At 32.4% G+C, this 15,943-nt stretch overlaps 3 protein-coding genes and 1 non-coding gene across 5 annotated transcripts in view; 2 read left to right on the forward strand and 2 right to left on the reverse strand.

The window, feature by feature from the left end:
* LOC109358399 (tubulin beta chain) lies at window positions 171-3,433 on the forward strand. Its single transcript, XM_019602599.1, has 3 exons — window positions 171-663; window positions 2,088-2,357; window positions 2,461-3,433. Exons 1-3 carry the CDS (start codon window positions 261-263, stop codon window positions 3,135-3,137), a joined length of 1,350 nt encoding a protein of 449 aa, XP_019458144.1. The 5' UTR covers window positions 171-260; the 3' UTR covers window positions 3,138-3,433.
* On the reverse strand, window positions 3,184-5,507 carry LOC109357936. The gene is made up of 4 exons (XM_019601991.1): window positions 5,136-5,507; window positions 4,720-4,782; window positions 4,544-4,618; window positions 3,184-4,390 (listed from the first exon to the last, which is right to left on the reverse strand). The coding sequence occupies exons 1-4, from the start codon at window positions 5,505-5,507 to the stop codon at window positions 3,911-3,913; spliced, it is 990 nt and encodes a 329-aa protein (XP_019457536.1). The 3' UTR covers window positions 3,184-3,910.
* Window positions 8,643-8,714, reverse strand: TRNAD-GUC. Its single transcript has one exon. It is a non-coding gene; the product is annotated as a tRNA-Asp (tRNA).
* The window catches only part of LOC109357753 (gibberellin-regulated protein 1-like), a 1,440-nt gene continuing 278 nt past the window's right edge, over window positions 14,782-15,943 (forward strand). The window contains exons 1-4 of one of the 2 annotated variants that reach the window (XM_019601793.1): window positions 14,782-14,800; window positions 14,842-14,962; window positions 15,527-15,566; window positions 15,681-15,930. In XM_019601793.1, coding sequence (XP_019457338.1) covers window positions 14,885-14,962; window positions 15,527-15,566; window positions 15,681-15,862 — 300 coding nt within the window. In that variant the 5' untranslated portion in view covers window positions 14,782-14,800; window positions 14,842-14,884 and the 3' untranslated portion in view covers window positions 15,863-15,930. The remainder of the gene's footprint in view (window positions 14,801-14,841; window positions 14,963-15,526; window positions 15,567-15,680; window positions 15,931-15,943) is intronic. The other variant, XM_019601794.1, reaches the window with a different exon arrangement.

Here is a 15,943-nt window from a genome sequence, read left to right on the forward strand (position 1 = left end):
GCGGCAAATTTAGCAAAAACAAATTTTTAAATACAAAATAAACAACTAATATATTATTACCGCCAGATAATTTTCCTTGGTTTTTGAGTTGTTAATTACTTAATTTAACAAAAATAAATTTTAGCATTCTTCCCACCTCAAACGCCCTCTCTCGATAACCGTATAAGTATATCCAAATATAAGAACACTTCCATTTCTCTCAACCGCAACAAATAACCCTAAATCTCATTCTCTCATTCTCCCATTTCCTCACCAAAACCATGAGAGAAATCTTGCACGTTCAAGGAGGCCAATGCGGTAACCAAATCGGTTCCAAATTCTGGGAAGTTATCTGCGACGAACACGGCATCGATACAACCGGAAAGTACATCGGCGACGGTAGCGGTTCCGATCTACAACTCGAACGAATCAATGTCTATTACAACGAAGCCTCTGGTGGAAGATATGTTCCTAGAGCGGTTCTCATGGATCTTGAACCTGGAACCATGGATAGCATTAGATCTGGACCGTACGGCAAGATCTTCCGACCTGATAACTTCGTGTTCGGTCAATCTGGTGCGGGGAATAACTGGGCGAAAGGTCATTATACTGAAGGTGCTGAGTTGATTGATTCTGTTCTCGATGTCGTTCGTAAAGAGGCTGAGAACTGTGATTGCTTGCAAGGTAAAAACGAATTTGCATTTTGTTTTATTTGTTTTTTTATAGATCTGAGATCATTTGTAAATGAAAACTATAAATGCTTGCAATGTATTTTACTCTTTTGCTGTTGTGAACAACGTTGCGTTGATGATGTTGGTAATAGATCTGAGTTTCTTTATTAGTTCCGGTTTTGGTTGCTGATGCTAACTAAAATGAAGTGGAAAAACTGTTTTAATCTGGTTAAACTGTATGCGAATTTATTTCTAGTATTAGAAGATGGAACCATTTGATGTTGAAAAACTGAACTACAAATTTGTATGAATAATGTAGGATTGTGGAAAAAGCTACTTTAAGTGCGCTTTTGTTTTTTTTGAAAGTGATTTTGTGCATGTTTAGATTATTTGGTGAGTTAAAATTAGGTACAATTTATGAAATATAAATCAATGGAAGATGCACATTTTTTTTCGTGGACAACATACTTATTTCCTTTGTGTTACTTGTGTAGTGGCTTATAAATATTAATGCAACCTTTTGCATTTGCATAATGACTATTTTCTCAGATCTAATAGTAAAAAAATAAAAGAATACTAGTAGATCTGGAATCTGGAAGTCTGGAACTAAGGCAGCTATCAGGATTTGATTGTAGGAAGCTTTTTACTGCAATAATTGATGTTTCATTCGCTTCCCCCATTGTTGTCAATTGAGTGTTGCTTGATTTTTTCTGAAAGTGACAAAAGGTGAGCTGTTATGACTAGCATGGTCCCTTGTTGTCTTGTACTGAGACAGGCTGGGACCACCTGAAGTTACTGCTTTTTTTTAATAATGCATGATTAAATTAAAAAGAATCTATAAAACGTATTTTTTGGTTCAGTATGTGACTATGATTACCCAAAACAGGGTCAGATTGCTAGGCAGAGACAATGTGTTTTTACTTTCAGTAATTTTACAGAGAAGAAAATATAGTGTCTACTGATCTACTCATTGCCAATTTTGTAAAAGAACTTTTGGGATGATGCCACGGTAAAATTAATCTTATACTTGGCAGTAGCAAAATGATTGTACATAAAAAAATTTATTTCAAATTTCATTATCGATCTTTAGTAACAGAGAAATTAAATTCCCTACAGAATAGGGTTTTTTATCACCTGCATCTATCAAGCAATATAGATTCATTGAGGAGAAGACTTTATCTCTTTCTGTTCCCTTATGAGTAGAGTAACTTTTTAAATCCTCTAATAGTGGCGAAGGATCTAATTTATATGCAACTTATAAGATATGCCAGAAACACGAATGCAGGCTTCTGTTATATTGATTGGTGCAGTTTGGAACTGGATTTATTTCATGATCTTGTAATGCTTTCCATGGTATCTCTGATAGTTTATTTGCATTGAGATTTCACCATTATTTGTCTAATTTTATTCTAAATATATATTCATATCTTTTCTCAGGTTTCCAAGTTTGTCACTCACTTGGAGGAGGCACTGGTTCTGGCATGGGAACACTATTGATATCAAAGATCAGGGAGGAATACCCTGACAGGATGATGCTCACTTTCTCTGTTTTCCCTTCTCCAAAGGTCTCTGACACAGTTGTGGAGCCATACAATGCCACTTTATCTGTGCACCAGCTTGTAGAGAATGCTGATGAGTGCATGGTTCTTGACAACGAAGCACTTTATGACATTTGCTTCAGGACTTTAAAACTAAGCACTCCTAGTTGTGAGTACCGCTCTTCCCTCTTCCCTAAGTTATTTGGCCCTTTTAATCACACAGGAAATCATTGAAATGTCATAACTTGTTTTCTTTAATCATGCTATTGCAGTTGGTGATCTGAACCATTTGATATCTGCAACTATGAGTGGAGTTACCTGTTGCTTAAGGTTTCCTGGACAATTGAACTCTGATCTCAGGAAGCTGGCTGTCAATCTGATCCCATTCCCACGTCTTCACTTCTTTATGGTGGGGTTTGCTCCTCTCACCTCCCATGGGTCTCAACAGTATGTCTCCCTCACTGTCCCCGAATTGACACAACAAATGTGGGATGCCAAGAATATGATGTGTGCCGCTGATCCCCGTCATGGACGGTATTTGACAGCATCTGCTATGTTCAGAGGAAAAATGAGCACCAAGGAGGTGGATGAACAAATGATCAATGTGCAGAACAAGAACTCATCTTACTTTGTTGAGTGGATTCCCAACAATGTGAAATCCAGTGTTTGTGACATTCCACCCAGGAATTTGAAGATGTCAAGCACTTTTATTGGTAACTCCACATCAATCCAGGAGATGTTTAGGAGGGTCAGTGAGCAGTTCACTGCTATGTTCCGGCGCAAAGCTTTCTTGCATTGGTACACTGGTGAGGGAATGGATGAGATGGAGTTCACTGAGGCTGAGAGCAACATGAATGATTTGGTAGCTGAGTACCAGCAATACCAAGATGCAACCGCGGAGGAGGATGAGTATGAAGAAGAGGAGGGTGAAGACAATTACGAAGAGTAGTAACTGAACCACCTCTCGGTCCCTAAGCTGAGCGATGTCCTTGTTCTTTTACCAGACTTACTGCTATTTGTGTATCTACTGAAGCCACCTGTACTTGTTCGTTTCTACTTATTGGTCCTTTATATTTTGCTGATTTTCGTTTCCATTTTAAGCATATTACTTTTGAATTGTTTGATATGCACCCGCAGACAATATTGTTGATTGTTCTATACTTAATGTAAGTGTATGAATGATTTCAAAAGAGTGTATGGGTAAGACGTTGTATTATCCAAGATGATCAGTTAAGTGCTCGTTTACTGCCCGAATCTTTAGTTCATATTTGCATTATTTTTTAGTGTTAAGCAAATGGTCCTTACCTCTAATTATCAATGGGCAATTGTTTTAAATCACGAGTGTTTATTCACAAATTCATCTGTATCCACACCTACTCAAAAGATGAATAGTTGGTGAATGCCTTTTGTTATAAATTGACCCATAACCGGAAATTATTTCCAAATCTAATTCTAGTTTTCATAAAACAAAGATTCTCAAATGTTAATAAAATATGCCAATACATTTTCATTGACCATATAATCCCCGGCCGAATCTCCAGGATGGTTTCTTTAATATACATTGTAGCAACCCTTATCCTACACCAACAAAATTTCCTTCCCCCAAGTATTAAATCAATAATAACATTTAAAATTCTAAAAAGAAAGGGGAGATTAAGACCAGAAAAAGTACTTTTTTAAAAATGAAACATATCGTATCATCCATAATAATAACGTGTTTTACTATTTCCTATGGGATTCTCTGAGCTTGTTAATCTGAATCCTTCTCTGCCTCGCTTGAGCAGCAATGGCTCTGTTCAGATCCTTGTTTACCACATTCACATCCAACGGTTGAAAAGAGTCCACGTGGATGAGCTCTTCACTAGAGACATTCAGATCAAGAATACCAATTGGGCCCATTGTGTTGTTGACCAAGTCCAATTCAGCATTAGAGGAATTAGGAGACGATGATGAAGATGGGATTGGCAACGACGTCGTTGGATGGTGGCCAGACAAATACTGAAACTGAGCAATGCATTCAGTGTTACGTATTTGGGATTGCCCACATGTCTGATTCAGCATCAGTACATATTGCTGCTGTTGTTGATTTTCAGCCATTGAATTTGGAGTGTGGACTGAGGCATAGACCAATTGCATCGGCAAACCAATTCCCAAATTGGGTTTTCGGACTTCACTTTTGTTGGAACTATACCTATAACCTAGCTGTAAAAAAAATACAAGTTATAAATCAAAATTCAAAATAAACCATTTTTTGGGAAAAAGAGAGATAAAAGCCTAGTACAGAAACACACCAAAAAGGGTAAATAAACCATTTTTTGGGGAAAAGAGGTTACTGTACTTATAGAAATATAGTACCTCTTGTTTTCTTGCTTTTAACTTCAAATTGAAGGCCTTCAGCTGCTCACTATAACGCTTCACATTGTCTATTTCCTGAGTAGGTTGATCAAACAGTTAGTAATAACCAAGGTTTCCAATCATTCAAGAAAATATATGATAAAAGGGGAAATTAAGAGGAAAAAGAAGAAACTTACTATATTGAGCGAAGCTTTACTTTTGGTCAAGTCTTCTACACTTTTGACATAATATTCTTTCTGCTACGGGTTTTGACCAAACAAATAAAAAAAACAAAACTCAAAGTCAGATAACACTATTATCAAAGGAGGAGCTAGAATAACACATTGGATTCTTCAAGCATGCAAATAAGAATTAAATTCACTTGTGGAAGGTAAAAATTCAATTTTTTTATCTATTACTGTTATGGGTCACAAATACAAAAAAGGAAGAGCTAGAATAACATGGGTGACTTCCTATTTTTATGCTCAATCTTTTAACAAATTTTCTTCTGTACAACAAAAATTACAAAAACAAAACATGGAAGATAAATTGACCAATTAAAAAATCCAGTGTAAAAAAACAAGAACTAAGAAGCCATTACATAATCACATACCCTTCTGAGAGAAGCTTTACATGGCAAGGATTTTTTACCCTTGTCACTAGATTCAGTAAGTGACAACGACAAAGGGGTTGCCGGACTGGAAGCCGCCTCGCACGGAGGAGCCACTGTGACGCCACCGTGATGCAACGGAGGTGGAGCATCAGCAACAACAGCAGCACATTTTGTCGGGGTATAATCTTGAATTGCAGATCTTATCCTTTTGCAACCCCAAGTGAATGGTAATAATGAAAGAAGTGGAGCCTCCAAATCTAAGATCAAACGAGGTAACTCAACAAGGAGTTCAGCAACTTCCCTCTCTTCTTCACTGAACATGTTATTGTTAACGTTGTCTTGTTCCTTCTCTTTTCTCCTTTGCTCATTCATTATCTCAATCTTCACCTTCTTATTCTTTTCACATTAGTGAGGGTTTTAGAAGGAGAGAAGATTTATGGTATGATGCTGCTATATAGTGAAAGAGGATTGAGAGATAGAGAAAAATGAAGAATAGTGTATAGGAAAGTTTTTTTACATAGCCACATCCACCTTCTACTCATAACTCATGTATAACCAAGTGAATGGTGGATTATATTTTTTTGTTGTAATTATTATTGTGATTGAATTAATAAAGAATACATAAACTTGAATTAAAATTCAGTAATAAGGTAATTATAATAATAATAATAATAATAATAATTTATTGTAAAATTGTGTCGCAATCTTAAGATAAGAATGAGTAACTAAATTTCATTGTTAACATTGTATTATTATTGTTTATGTTCCTTATTATTATTATGCAAATATATGATAAGATATTATTAGATTTTGCTAGATATTTTTTGTATATAGATTATTTTATTTCATTCTTATTATTATATGTTTATTTCTTTATATAACTCATCTTAATCTCTTTACTTTATAACATAGCAAATTTATCGTTATAATTGAGTGAAAAATATGGATTGTGATATGGTTTAAAAGATACAGTTGCTGTCAAAAGTAAAAGACTATTTTGAGTAAAGGATCTCATATTTAGTAAAAAAATAAGTTTGAAATAATGAATTAATGATCATTTAGTCTAGTATAAAATCAAAGAGAAGCCAACCTTAGTTACAACGAATAAGGTGCATCAAGGAGGAGTAGGCAAATAATAATACAAGAGAACCTATTCCGGTTGGAATATGAGCAGCAACCAAAGAGAGAAAGAAAGAAGATGAAAACATAGCCAAAGCTTTATAGTTACATTTTATTTAATCGAAATTATGAGTATTTTCTTCCTCAAATAAGAGGTAATGTTAATTTTTTATATATTAAACTTCATGAAAAATAGTAATTATTTTTTGGTACATCCAAAATTAAAGAAACAAGAAAGAAAAAATAGATGAGAAAGATCCATGTGCATAATGGCGAGAGTTCTTGGAAGAGGAGAGTCCTAAATTCTTAAATCTTTCTGAACTTCCAAATTCAGCTTAGACATGCAATCCGCTAACATGTTTCATTCTCTATAGATGTAATGAATCTGAACGTTCCAATTCCTCCTGAACAACTCACAGATATTATATAGCACATTAGTAATAAAATCCAAGCGAATTTTCATGTTGTCAGTAATTATATGGATAGCTTCAAGGCAGTCATTTCCCAAAATAACCTAGTGATGACCCAAGTTCTAAGATAACTCAAGCCATTGTTCAATGGCTATAGGGGAACTAGTTCCAAAAATACCTGCGAATAACTCCACCTCCTCTGACCTGATGATCATTGAGATTGCAACCACCATCCACATTAAGTTTAACCCTACCATTTTCTGGAGGACACAAATGAACCCTTGGCAGAGATTCTTCACTCGTCATAGAATCCATAGTATATCAATCCCGATAATCATGATGGACGTTCCGAGAGATGTAAGAAGCAATTTGTTACCGAGCTATATTAATGGAAATAACGAAAACATCTATGAATACTCAAAGTTTCATATCCAAATTCTTTGGATTTGCCAAAAATATTTGGAATTCATTTATTTCTTGCAGGGTGGCTTGTTATGGTTTTGGCACATTTCATATATGAGGATTGTATGGTCTTGGAATATGGGTGTCTGACCCTTATGGACTAATCGGAAGGGTACAACCCATAAATCACGCATGCGATGTGGAAGGTTTCAGGTGAAAATGAAATAATAATTTTTACCTGAATATATTTGTTAACCATTTTTGAGGAAATTTTATTTTTGATAATTGAATGTCATTATAGGTGCATTTAATATACAATTTCTATACTCCTCCGAAATTACTTCAATATTGGACCTTGGACATATCACAGTTTTGAATCGAATCTCTTTAGAAAAGAAGAATTTTTATCTCATAGTAGTTTGTTCCAGTTCCCTTACAAAACTTTCGTTATTGGGTTAGTTATACACTTCACATGTTTCTAGCGATTCACATGGCAGTATCAAATTATACAAGTCTTGGATAAGAATCTACGCTTAACCTTTGAAATGAAATCACTACTTATATACACAGTATAATTTCACCACCTCCAGGCCCACCAGATGCCGACTAAGAAAAGACAACCATTGAGGAATTTAGAATAAGTTTCCATCCAAGACATAAAAGACTAGTTAGTCCATAAGTTTTGAGAATTGAAACCTAGGCGATGCTAAAGGAGAGCAGAGTTCCCGCAATCTCTGAAGATGCATAAAAGGTCTTCAATAGCAGTATTACATCTCTCATAGATAGGCAACACTACTAATTTATAAAACAACTATTTGATTTGATTTGATTCAAGTGATGTAGATGTGCATAATTAATTTGATTAAATTGATATCATTTCCGGTATGAAATTTGTGATAACAATAAATTTAAGTTTATAATAATATATAGATGATTAAGATTAAAAATTAATTAATCAATATATGATCATTTAAAAATGTCATTTATATTTTTCACACAACTAGAATTACGCTATCATTGAGTTAAAATTGTGATAAAAATAAAAATAATTAATATGGATAATCTTATTTGAATAATCAAATATTAAAAAATAAATGCAAATCCTAATTATTCAAACGCCTTTCACGATAACTCATAAGCATTATGCTATGTTTTGTATATTGTAGCATGAAATATATATATATATATATATATATAGTACTTAGCAATATCAAGAAATTAGAATTCGAAAATGGTTACTTTGGAGATACTTTGCCAAACTACACCTAAACACTTCCAACCTGAAATCTTATGAGCAGTTAAAAAAAGACTTGTTTTTATATAGGAAGATATTATGAATAATTTACCTTTTCATAGCACCAAACTCTGCATAATCCCTTCATATATTCGTGTGATCATTAGTTTCTTTATTTGATATGGAAATCGTTATTCTGAAGAGGTCATGTTTATTTGGTTATTTTATCAAAGGGGCCGAAGCCCAAAATAAAGAAAGATTGGTCTTAGGCTAACAGAAAACATACCATGGTAAGGTAGAAAGAAGGAATTGGTTTGATGAAAAATAGAATTAAAAAATAAACGCCGTTGCCGGGGATCGAACCCGGGTCACCCGTGTGACAGGCGGGAATACTTACCACTATACTACAACGACTTGTTAAAATCTTAATACAACTTAACATATTTGATGTAATTGGGATCTGTGTAAATTAATATGTCATTTGAACTAAAGCCTTTGATTATATCCACGAGATTAACATCTGTTTTAATAAGGAGATTCTTTTAACTCTTCAGATAGGTATATGTTCTGTTACTTTGCAAATATTCTTTTACAAAGGCCATTTATAATTAATAATCTACTTATAAGTGCTGAATTTAGACAACATATAGCTAATTTTGCATAATTTTTCTTCATAATTTTCAAGTTATCGTAACATTTATTGCTTGTGAAAGTAGCAATATATGTAGCACACTATGGTAAGTTGCTAATTAGCAGATATTAATGATTTATTGACAATATAAGAAATGAAATCTAGTAATTGGAAAAACTTTGAACAAACTTTTCTTCTCTTCTTCCTCCTCCTTGGTCGAGTCTTTTGAAGCTCTGGGCTTTGGATTTGGATTAAGAAAAACATGGGCCTCATACAATACCCTTATACCACGCTTGCAATGCTTGGGTTTACTTCAGAATTTGCACACCTATTTCACTAAAAAGAAAATAAGTCATACATTTAAAACGGTTTATTTGCACACAAAATTGCCCATGAAATTGGGGATGGGATTGAAATTGTAGATTAACACTAAAAAAAGAATAATTGATTTTGGTATGAATATAATTTGAAGATTCATTGCAGTTACATTCACGCTACTAGGCAAATTTATTATAGATATAAATTGTTATAGAGTTTAAAATCTATGTATCGAAAATATAAAGTTTTTTATACTATTAAGATATCATCTATTATTATTTGTATTAACAAATCAATGGTATATATTTTGCTAACAATGTAAAAAATACTTCTATATATTCTTAAGATTAATACAAAGTTACCTTGCTAATATAATATGTTAAATAATCCATATATTATAACTCTTTTTTTATTTTTTAAATTTGTTTTGGATAAGACTCAAATTTACAATTTTGTTTACTCCATTATTTAAATCCTTCATCAGAACTAGTTGCTCCTACACTTTTTTTTTATCAATAGTTTTTTATTATATCTCAAAGCTATGATCCCCAAGCTTTTGTGTTAACTGTGGACATGCTTTAGCCTACCCAACCTTAAAATGGACTCCAAATGTATTATGAATTCCTTTAGCGATTGATTATGCATATAACAGATGCACTTTATCAGATACTACTTTCTCTGTTATTATTCACATTTTTTTTGCATATTCTTTTGAATTAACCCAAACCACGAATCAGGAGTTATGAAATGGAATCCTATCTACTCAGCTTTGCTTTTCTCCTCTCTGTCTCTATCTTTTTACTTATTCAAATGGCTTTCCAGCAAAAAAACATTCAATCATTCTTATATGGAACAGGTTGAGAAGCACTCATATTCCATAAATTAAATTAATGTCAAGCACATATATAATATCAAATGGTTAGGCTTTCTTTCACATATTTTAGCGTCACACCAATACTACTACTAATCCCACCTTGTTCATTTCCTTATACTAAGTAATGTAAAAATAAGTCCATATTTAATGATAATATTGCTGGACCATTACTTAAAGGGGTGAGCATATAGCGATTGGGTTGGGTAGAGCTTATCTTTTACCCGACTCTAAATATTGGTCGTATTATTTTTTGAACTCGGACTCGCCCTTAAACCTGAAGTTAACCGACTCTAAATGTTGATCGAGTCAGTCTTTGAACCTGAACCTAGACCCGAATAATTAAATACAATATATACCCATTTTAGATAAAATCCTCTCAATAATACTTATTATTGTCGATATGTAATTTAACATAAAATGATATGAGAATCAATTATCTCCTCATATTAAGAGATAAGTTATTTCACCCGGCCACTAAAATCATGACATGTATCATATTTAACTCATTTCTTCAAAAATATTTCTAAAAACTAAAAACAATAGGACATATGTCATGATTTTAGTGGCTGAATGAAATAATTTGTCTCATTATATGAGGAAATATTTTATTCTCAAATGATATATGTATATATGTTACTAATCATGTATATATAATGAGAAATAGAAAACTAATCATACTTTTGACTAAATATGTGTCATTACTCTTTAAACAATTGAATATAACACTATTGTGATAACCGGACCGGATCGGGCGGTCCGACCGGTTCGATCACTGACCGAATTTGAAAATGACTCTTGTTTGTAGTATTAACTGAATGAGAGGTTGAACCGCTTTGAACCGGAGAAATTTCGGTCCGACCGTGCTAAACCCGGTTGAACCAGAATAACCCGAGAAGTGAACGAGACGGTTCACTTAAAATTTTAAAAAATAGAACATTACTCTAATGTTTTGTTTTACTTCGATAAAAAAAATGGAAAGATGTTATTTTAATATAATTATACATAATTATTAATTATATAAAATTTATATTTATATATAACTATATATTTATAGATAAAAATTATAAATTACACATAAAATCATCTAATACGTGAAATCTTCCGTTTAATATTCGGCTTGGGTTTTATAACATTGGAATAGAGACACATATCAACATGTTAGTGAGTGACCATGGGACAAGATGCGGCAAGTCATGCTTGTCTCCTACCCAATCCTAAATATTAATCGGATCTAATTTTTAAACCCAAACTCAGCCATAAACTCGATGAGACCCGACCATATTCAAGTCTGATCATGATCAGATCATATTGGGTGAATGAATATAGTTGAATCATGCTCACCCCTAATTACTTATAAGGACAAAATATACTTTTTAGATTTGAATTAGGTTTAACCACAATAATATAGTATCAAGATCTAACTTCTCTTCTTTAGTCATATGTCAAAATAACCTTTTACTTTATGGAACCTTAACAAATGTTTTAATAAGTCTCACATATAGAAATATAAGTTTTTAATACATATGGGTAAGAATTGATCTTGGAATAGAAGAAACTTAATCACGTATTAATATATGGGGAAAGTGATGCATGAGAATTTAATTTATTAGCATATGACAGCTATGGTGCCGCCGCATACACAGCTGTGAAGGTGGGCTTCAACAATCTTTATCAAACTTTCTGTTAATAGTTCCTATTCCTACTATACATAATTATGGCATCCAATTCCATATATATCACTATCTCCCACCCCAAAGCCAAAGTTGGCGGGGAGTGACTTAGCACATTTTTGTCTGTTAATAATAACTCATCACTTGTAGTTTTCCATGTACATGGAAAATAAACGAAGACTTTCCATTCATTCTTTCTTTCTTTCCTCGCAATAATGCAACCTAAACCCATAATATGACCCTCCTTATGTAGGCCATGAACATAAGGGAGCACATCTGCTGTCCCACAAAGAGTGTCATCCCATGTGCCACTACTTGTGATTGATTGAAAAAATATATTTAAATTAAAATTTTAATAATTAATTATTTTTCTGACCAATCACAAGTAGTGGCACATCAAGTGATACACTATTGTGAGACAGCAGATGTGCTCCCTGAACATACACATAAATATTGTAGTAGGTAGAGCTTCCTTTAGCTCATTTAGTCATTTGATATCACCAAAATAGGCGCAGTCAAATAAACTCGTGTTTTTAATGTGGCGTAGGGCTAGGTTAGTTTGACTAAATAGGGTTATTTAAATAATTTGAAGTTAACAATTTATCTTGTAACAAATTAAAACATTCTTATTTCTTGTACATTTCATTTTCATCTTTATATGCAATTTGAAAAACACAACTTAAAGTTATCACAGTGACATTTTATTTAAACAAATTTTGGTCTCTCAAGAGTCAAGAGTATGATCCAAAGGTTCAACTTGAATTGCTTATAAAATTATTAAAAAATGGTTTGGCTTGACAGTTTATTAATACTTGCAAGAAGACCTTCATATAGACCAAGGTTTTTTTATAACTACGCATACTTTTAATAAAATTATCATATATATATATATATATATATTAATAGTTAGGAGACAACAATGAAATACCTTACTTATTATACTTAATTAGTATACTATGGGAAAGTCACTTGGATTTGTTTGACCATTGATGCAAAAATAAATGGTAGGAATTAATTATATCAAATTTCCTCCATCTTTAATTCAATTACATTTTATATTCTTTTTACCACAAGTATCTTAAAATTTATATTTAAGTTACCTTTATGGGAGGTAAATATAATTCCAATATCACTTTTTGGGAGGTGAATGTAATCATAATATAAATATTCAAGGTGATTGATACAATCTATGAAATAATAAGAATATTGAATATGGTTACACTAAATCTAATATTTTATGAAAGTATGTGTATAAGAGTATTTTGAATAGGGTTTACAAAGTAGTATATGTGTATAATTGTTGCACAAAAAGTTTTTTATTTGGAGAGACATCTTGAGATGTATACAATAGTTGCATGATCAAATAAAATTTGAATAATCAAAGTAACCGTTGCACAAATATAATTATAAGCCAGACTCCAAGATTTAATCAATAATTTCATAACAAATACCATAAACTAATTAATCATCTAATTATAGAGTTCATATGATAAATAAGATAAGAAGTACAGTAAGTCGAGGTAAGATAACCATATATGCATGTGCTAATATGACATGGACAAAGATCTTCTGTCACCAAGAAAATTCTGTCCCCATGTACTAAGCCAATAAAATCTTATAAAATATCACACAAATATTAATTTATGTTATTATAAATTTTACTTTTAATCGAATAATTTTTTTGTTTGGATGGGGACATTAAATAAAATAGATGATCCCCATCCAATATGCATACCTTATGTCAATTGCATGGATGGAAAAAGTTCACTCTAATTTTACTAAGGGGTTATTTATAGGTTAAGTTTTGAAGAGAAAGACCATCTTAATATTATATTTTATAACTCTTAATCCTTTTATTTTTATTTTTTCTTCTCCAAAATTCAATTTCTTTCTAAATTATGGGTTCATCTCCACTCTCCATATTGAAATAAAGATAAGACTCTTGGGGTTGTGAGTCGTGACGTGTGAGTGAGGCTTACCATTGTTATAACGAAAAATCCATTTGCTACTTGTTCCTGAAAAAGAGCCACCTGGCTACTTTGTCCACCAAGTAATGCCACTTTATCCCCTCTGGCTCCCGCTGCTTCCGGTTTAAACTCCACCTTTGGTTGAACGAGATCATTTGTCATAAAAGTTCATGTCTCATATCCCTAACTAATCAGTGTTTGTTAATAGGTCAAAAATAACATATCAATTTTTTTTATTTTATTAAAATAATATATTAATTCTATATGTTAATATATGAGTAGAACGTGACAGGAATGAGGACACCAAGTTGAGACATATGATCCCCATCCTTGCTTGAACGAGATCATCTGTCCCATAAAAGTTCATGTCCTTAACCAACCAGTGTTTGTCAATAGGTCAAAAATAACACCTCAATTTTTTTTATTTTATTAAAATAATATATTAATTCCATATGTCAATATATGAGTGGAACGGGACAGGAATAGGGACACCAAGTTGGGACAAGTGATCCTCATCCTTGCTTTTATTACCAAATTCTGCAACTTTATTTTTAACACTAATAACACCAACTTTTATGCAAACACTCACCTGTTCGAAATAGTACTTCACTCCTTGTCTTAAACCAATTAGAACATTACTTTTATTTTATTTATTTACGTGTCAATATGTGATCGACTTAAGATAGAAATTGAAACATCGTTAAAAATAGATAATCATCATCCCACATTTCAAGTAAAGAATTTCATGTTTGAATTTTATACAATATGTCTATTCTTATAAAAACACAACTATTGTTTGGTATAGTTTAGATGAATATAAAATAAAACATGCATATATAATATATAATGTAAGCATAATTTTATTGAGTTTTTTTATACAATTATCATAGCAATTTTGCCTAATATTTATTCACTCGTGTACATATATATTCACATAATCTATCACAATCTACATGTATGAGGTACTACTTAATTAGCACCATTGTATTCTTACTTGATGCCTAGCTCTCATCAACTATAAATACTAGGTTCTTGTTGCTTATCATTCAGTACTATTGGCAATCACCTCTTCCACTAAGAATAATATATCTTCAAGACTCCCTCTTGCTATAGCCAATACCCATATGGCTCTTTCTAAGCTTCTAGTTGCTTCTCTTCTTGCATCTGTTCTCCTCTTTCATCTTCTTGATGCTGCTCAACCTGTAATTATTTTATTCAAATTAAACACTCTGCTTCTTAATTTCTCTATATTAGTGACATGACTCATAATAGTGATTCATTACTTACCTGATATGCATTCTCCATTTCTTGTTCTTCATGGTTCGAAGAAATTTATTATATCCTAAATATCATACCCATTCAACCATACAAATTCCGTTGTTCACGTCAACCGAGCTAGTGCTTGTTCCTTTTAAGTTTAATTTCTACTTTTAACTACGCATTGCTTTAAGAGTTCTATGGATTTGATATCACATACAGTATTTATTTCTGTTTCTTATTTTTATCTTGTTTTTATTTAAACAAAAACCAAGCCTTGATAGTAATAGATGGAACCATTTATATGGATTATGGATCGAATAATGCTATAATATTATATATATATATATCATGCTTATTGACAAAATATTAATATCTGAATATTTCTTAATTATCTTATGTTAACCTATAAAAAATAGACAGTAATAATTTCCTAAATATTTTGGTATACATGAAATATTACTCCTTGTTTAATCAACTAACTTATACACGCTTTTGAGGAACTGCAGGCATACACACAATCGCAGGGTTCTCTTCTTCAACATATAGGTACTTTTAAATTAAATTCCAAATACAATTCTACTTATATATATAGTTAATCACTTGAATTAATTTGAAACATGAACATTATTAAAGTATCTACTATGTGTGAATGAATTTTAGATTGTAATGGAGCATGTAGTGCAAGGTGCCGTTTATCATCTCGTCCAAACCTCTGTCACAGAGCTTGTGGAACATGTTGCAGACGCTGTAACTGTGTGCCACCTGGCACTGCTGGAAACCACGAAGTGTGTCCCTGCTATGCAAGCTTGACCACCCATGGCGGCAAACGCAAGTGCCCTTAGACTACTTATAAACACTTATTCCAAGTCCAACCATGCATGCATGTCCACATATATATATATATATATATATGTATATATATA

Source organism: Lupinus angustifolius, chromosome LG10 (genome assembly GCF_001865875.1).
Source record: "Lupinus angustifolius cultivar Tanjil chromosome LG10, LupAngTanjil_v1.0, whole genome shotgun sequence".
In the NCBI taxonomy this organism is placed as follows: Eukaryota; Viridiplantae; Streptophyta; class Magnoliopsida; order Fabales; family Fabaceae; genus Lupinus; species Lupinus angustifolius.

Coding starts and splice junctions, on each gene's coding strand:
- LOC109357936 (XM_019601991.1), bottom strand. CDS start 5,507: ATGAATGAGCAAAGGAGAAAAGAGAAGGAACAAGACAACGTTAACAAT. Junction 4,783..5,135: donor GTAAAGCTTCTCTCAGAAGG/GTATGTGATTAT, acceptor CAAAACCCGTAG/CAGAAAGAATATTATGTCAA. Junction 4,391..4,543: donor TAAAAGCAAGAAAACAAGAG/GTACTATATTTC, acceptor TTTTTTTTACAG/CTAGGTTATAGGTATAGTTC.
- LOC109358399 (XM_019602599.1), top strand. CDS start 261: ATGAGAGAAATCTTGCACGTTCAAGGAGGCCAATGCGGTAACCAAATC. Junction 664..2,087: donor GAACTGTGATTGCTTGCAAG/GTAAAAACGAAT, acceptor ATCTTTTCTCAG/GTTTCCAAGTTTGTCACTCA. Junction 2,358..2,460: donor AAAACTAAGCACTCCTAGTT/GTGAGTACCGCT, acceptor ATGCTATTGCAG/TTGGTGATCTGAACCATTTG.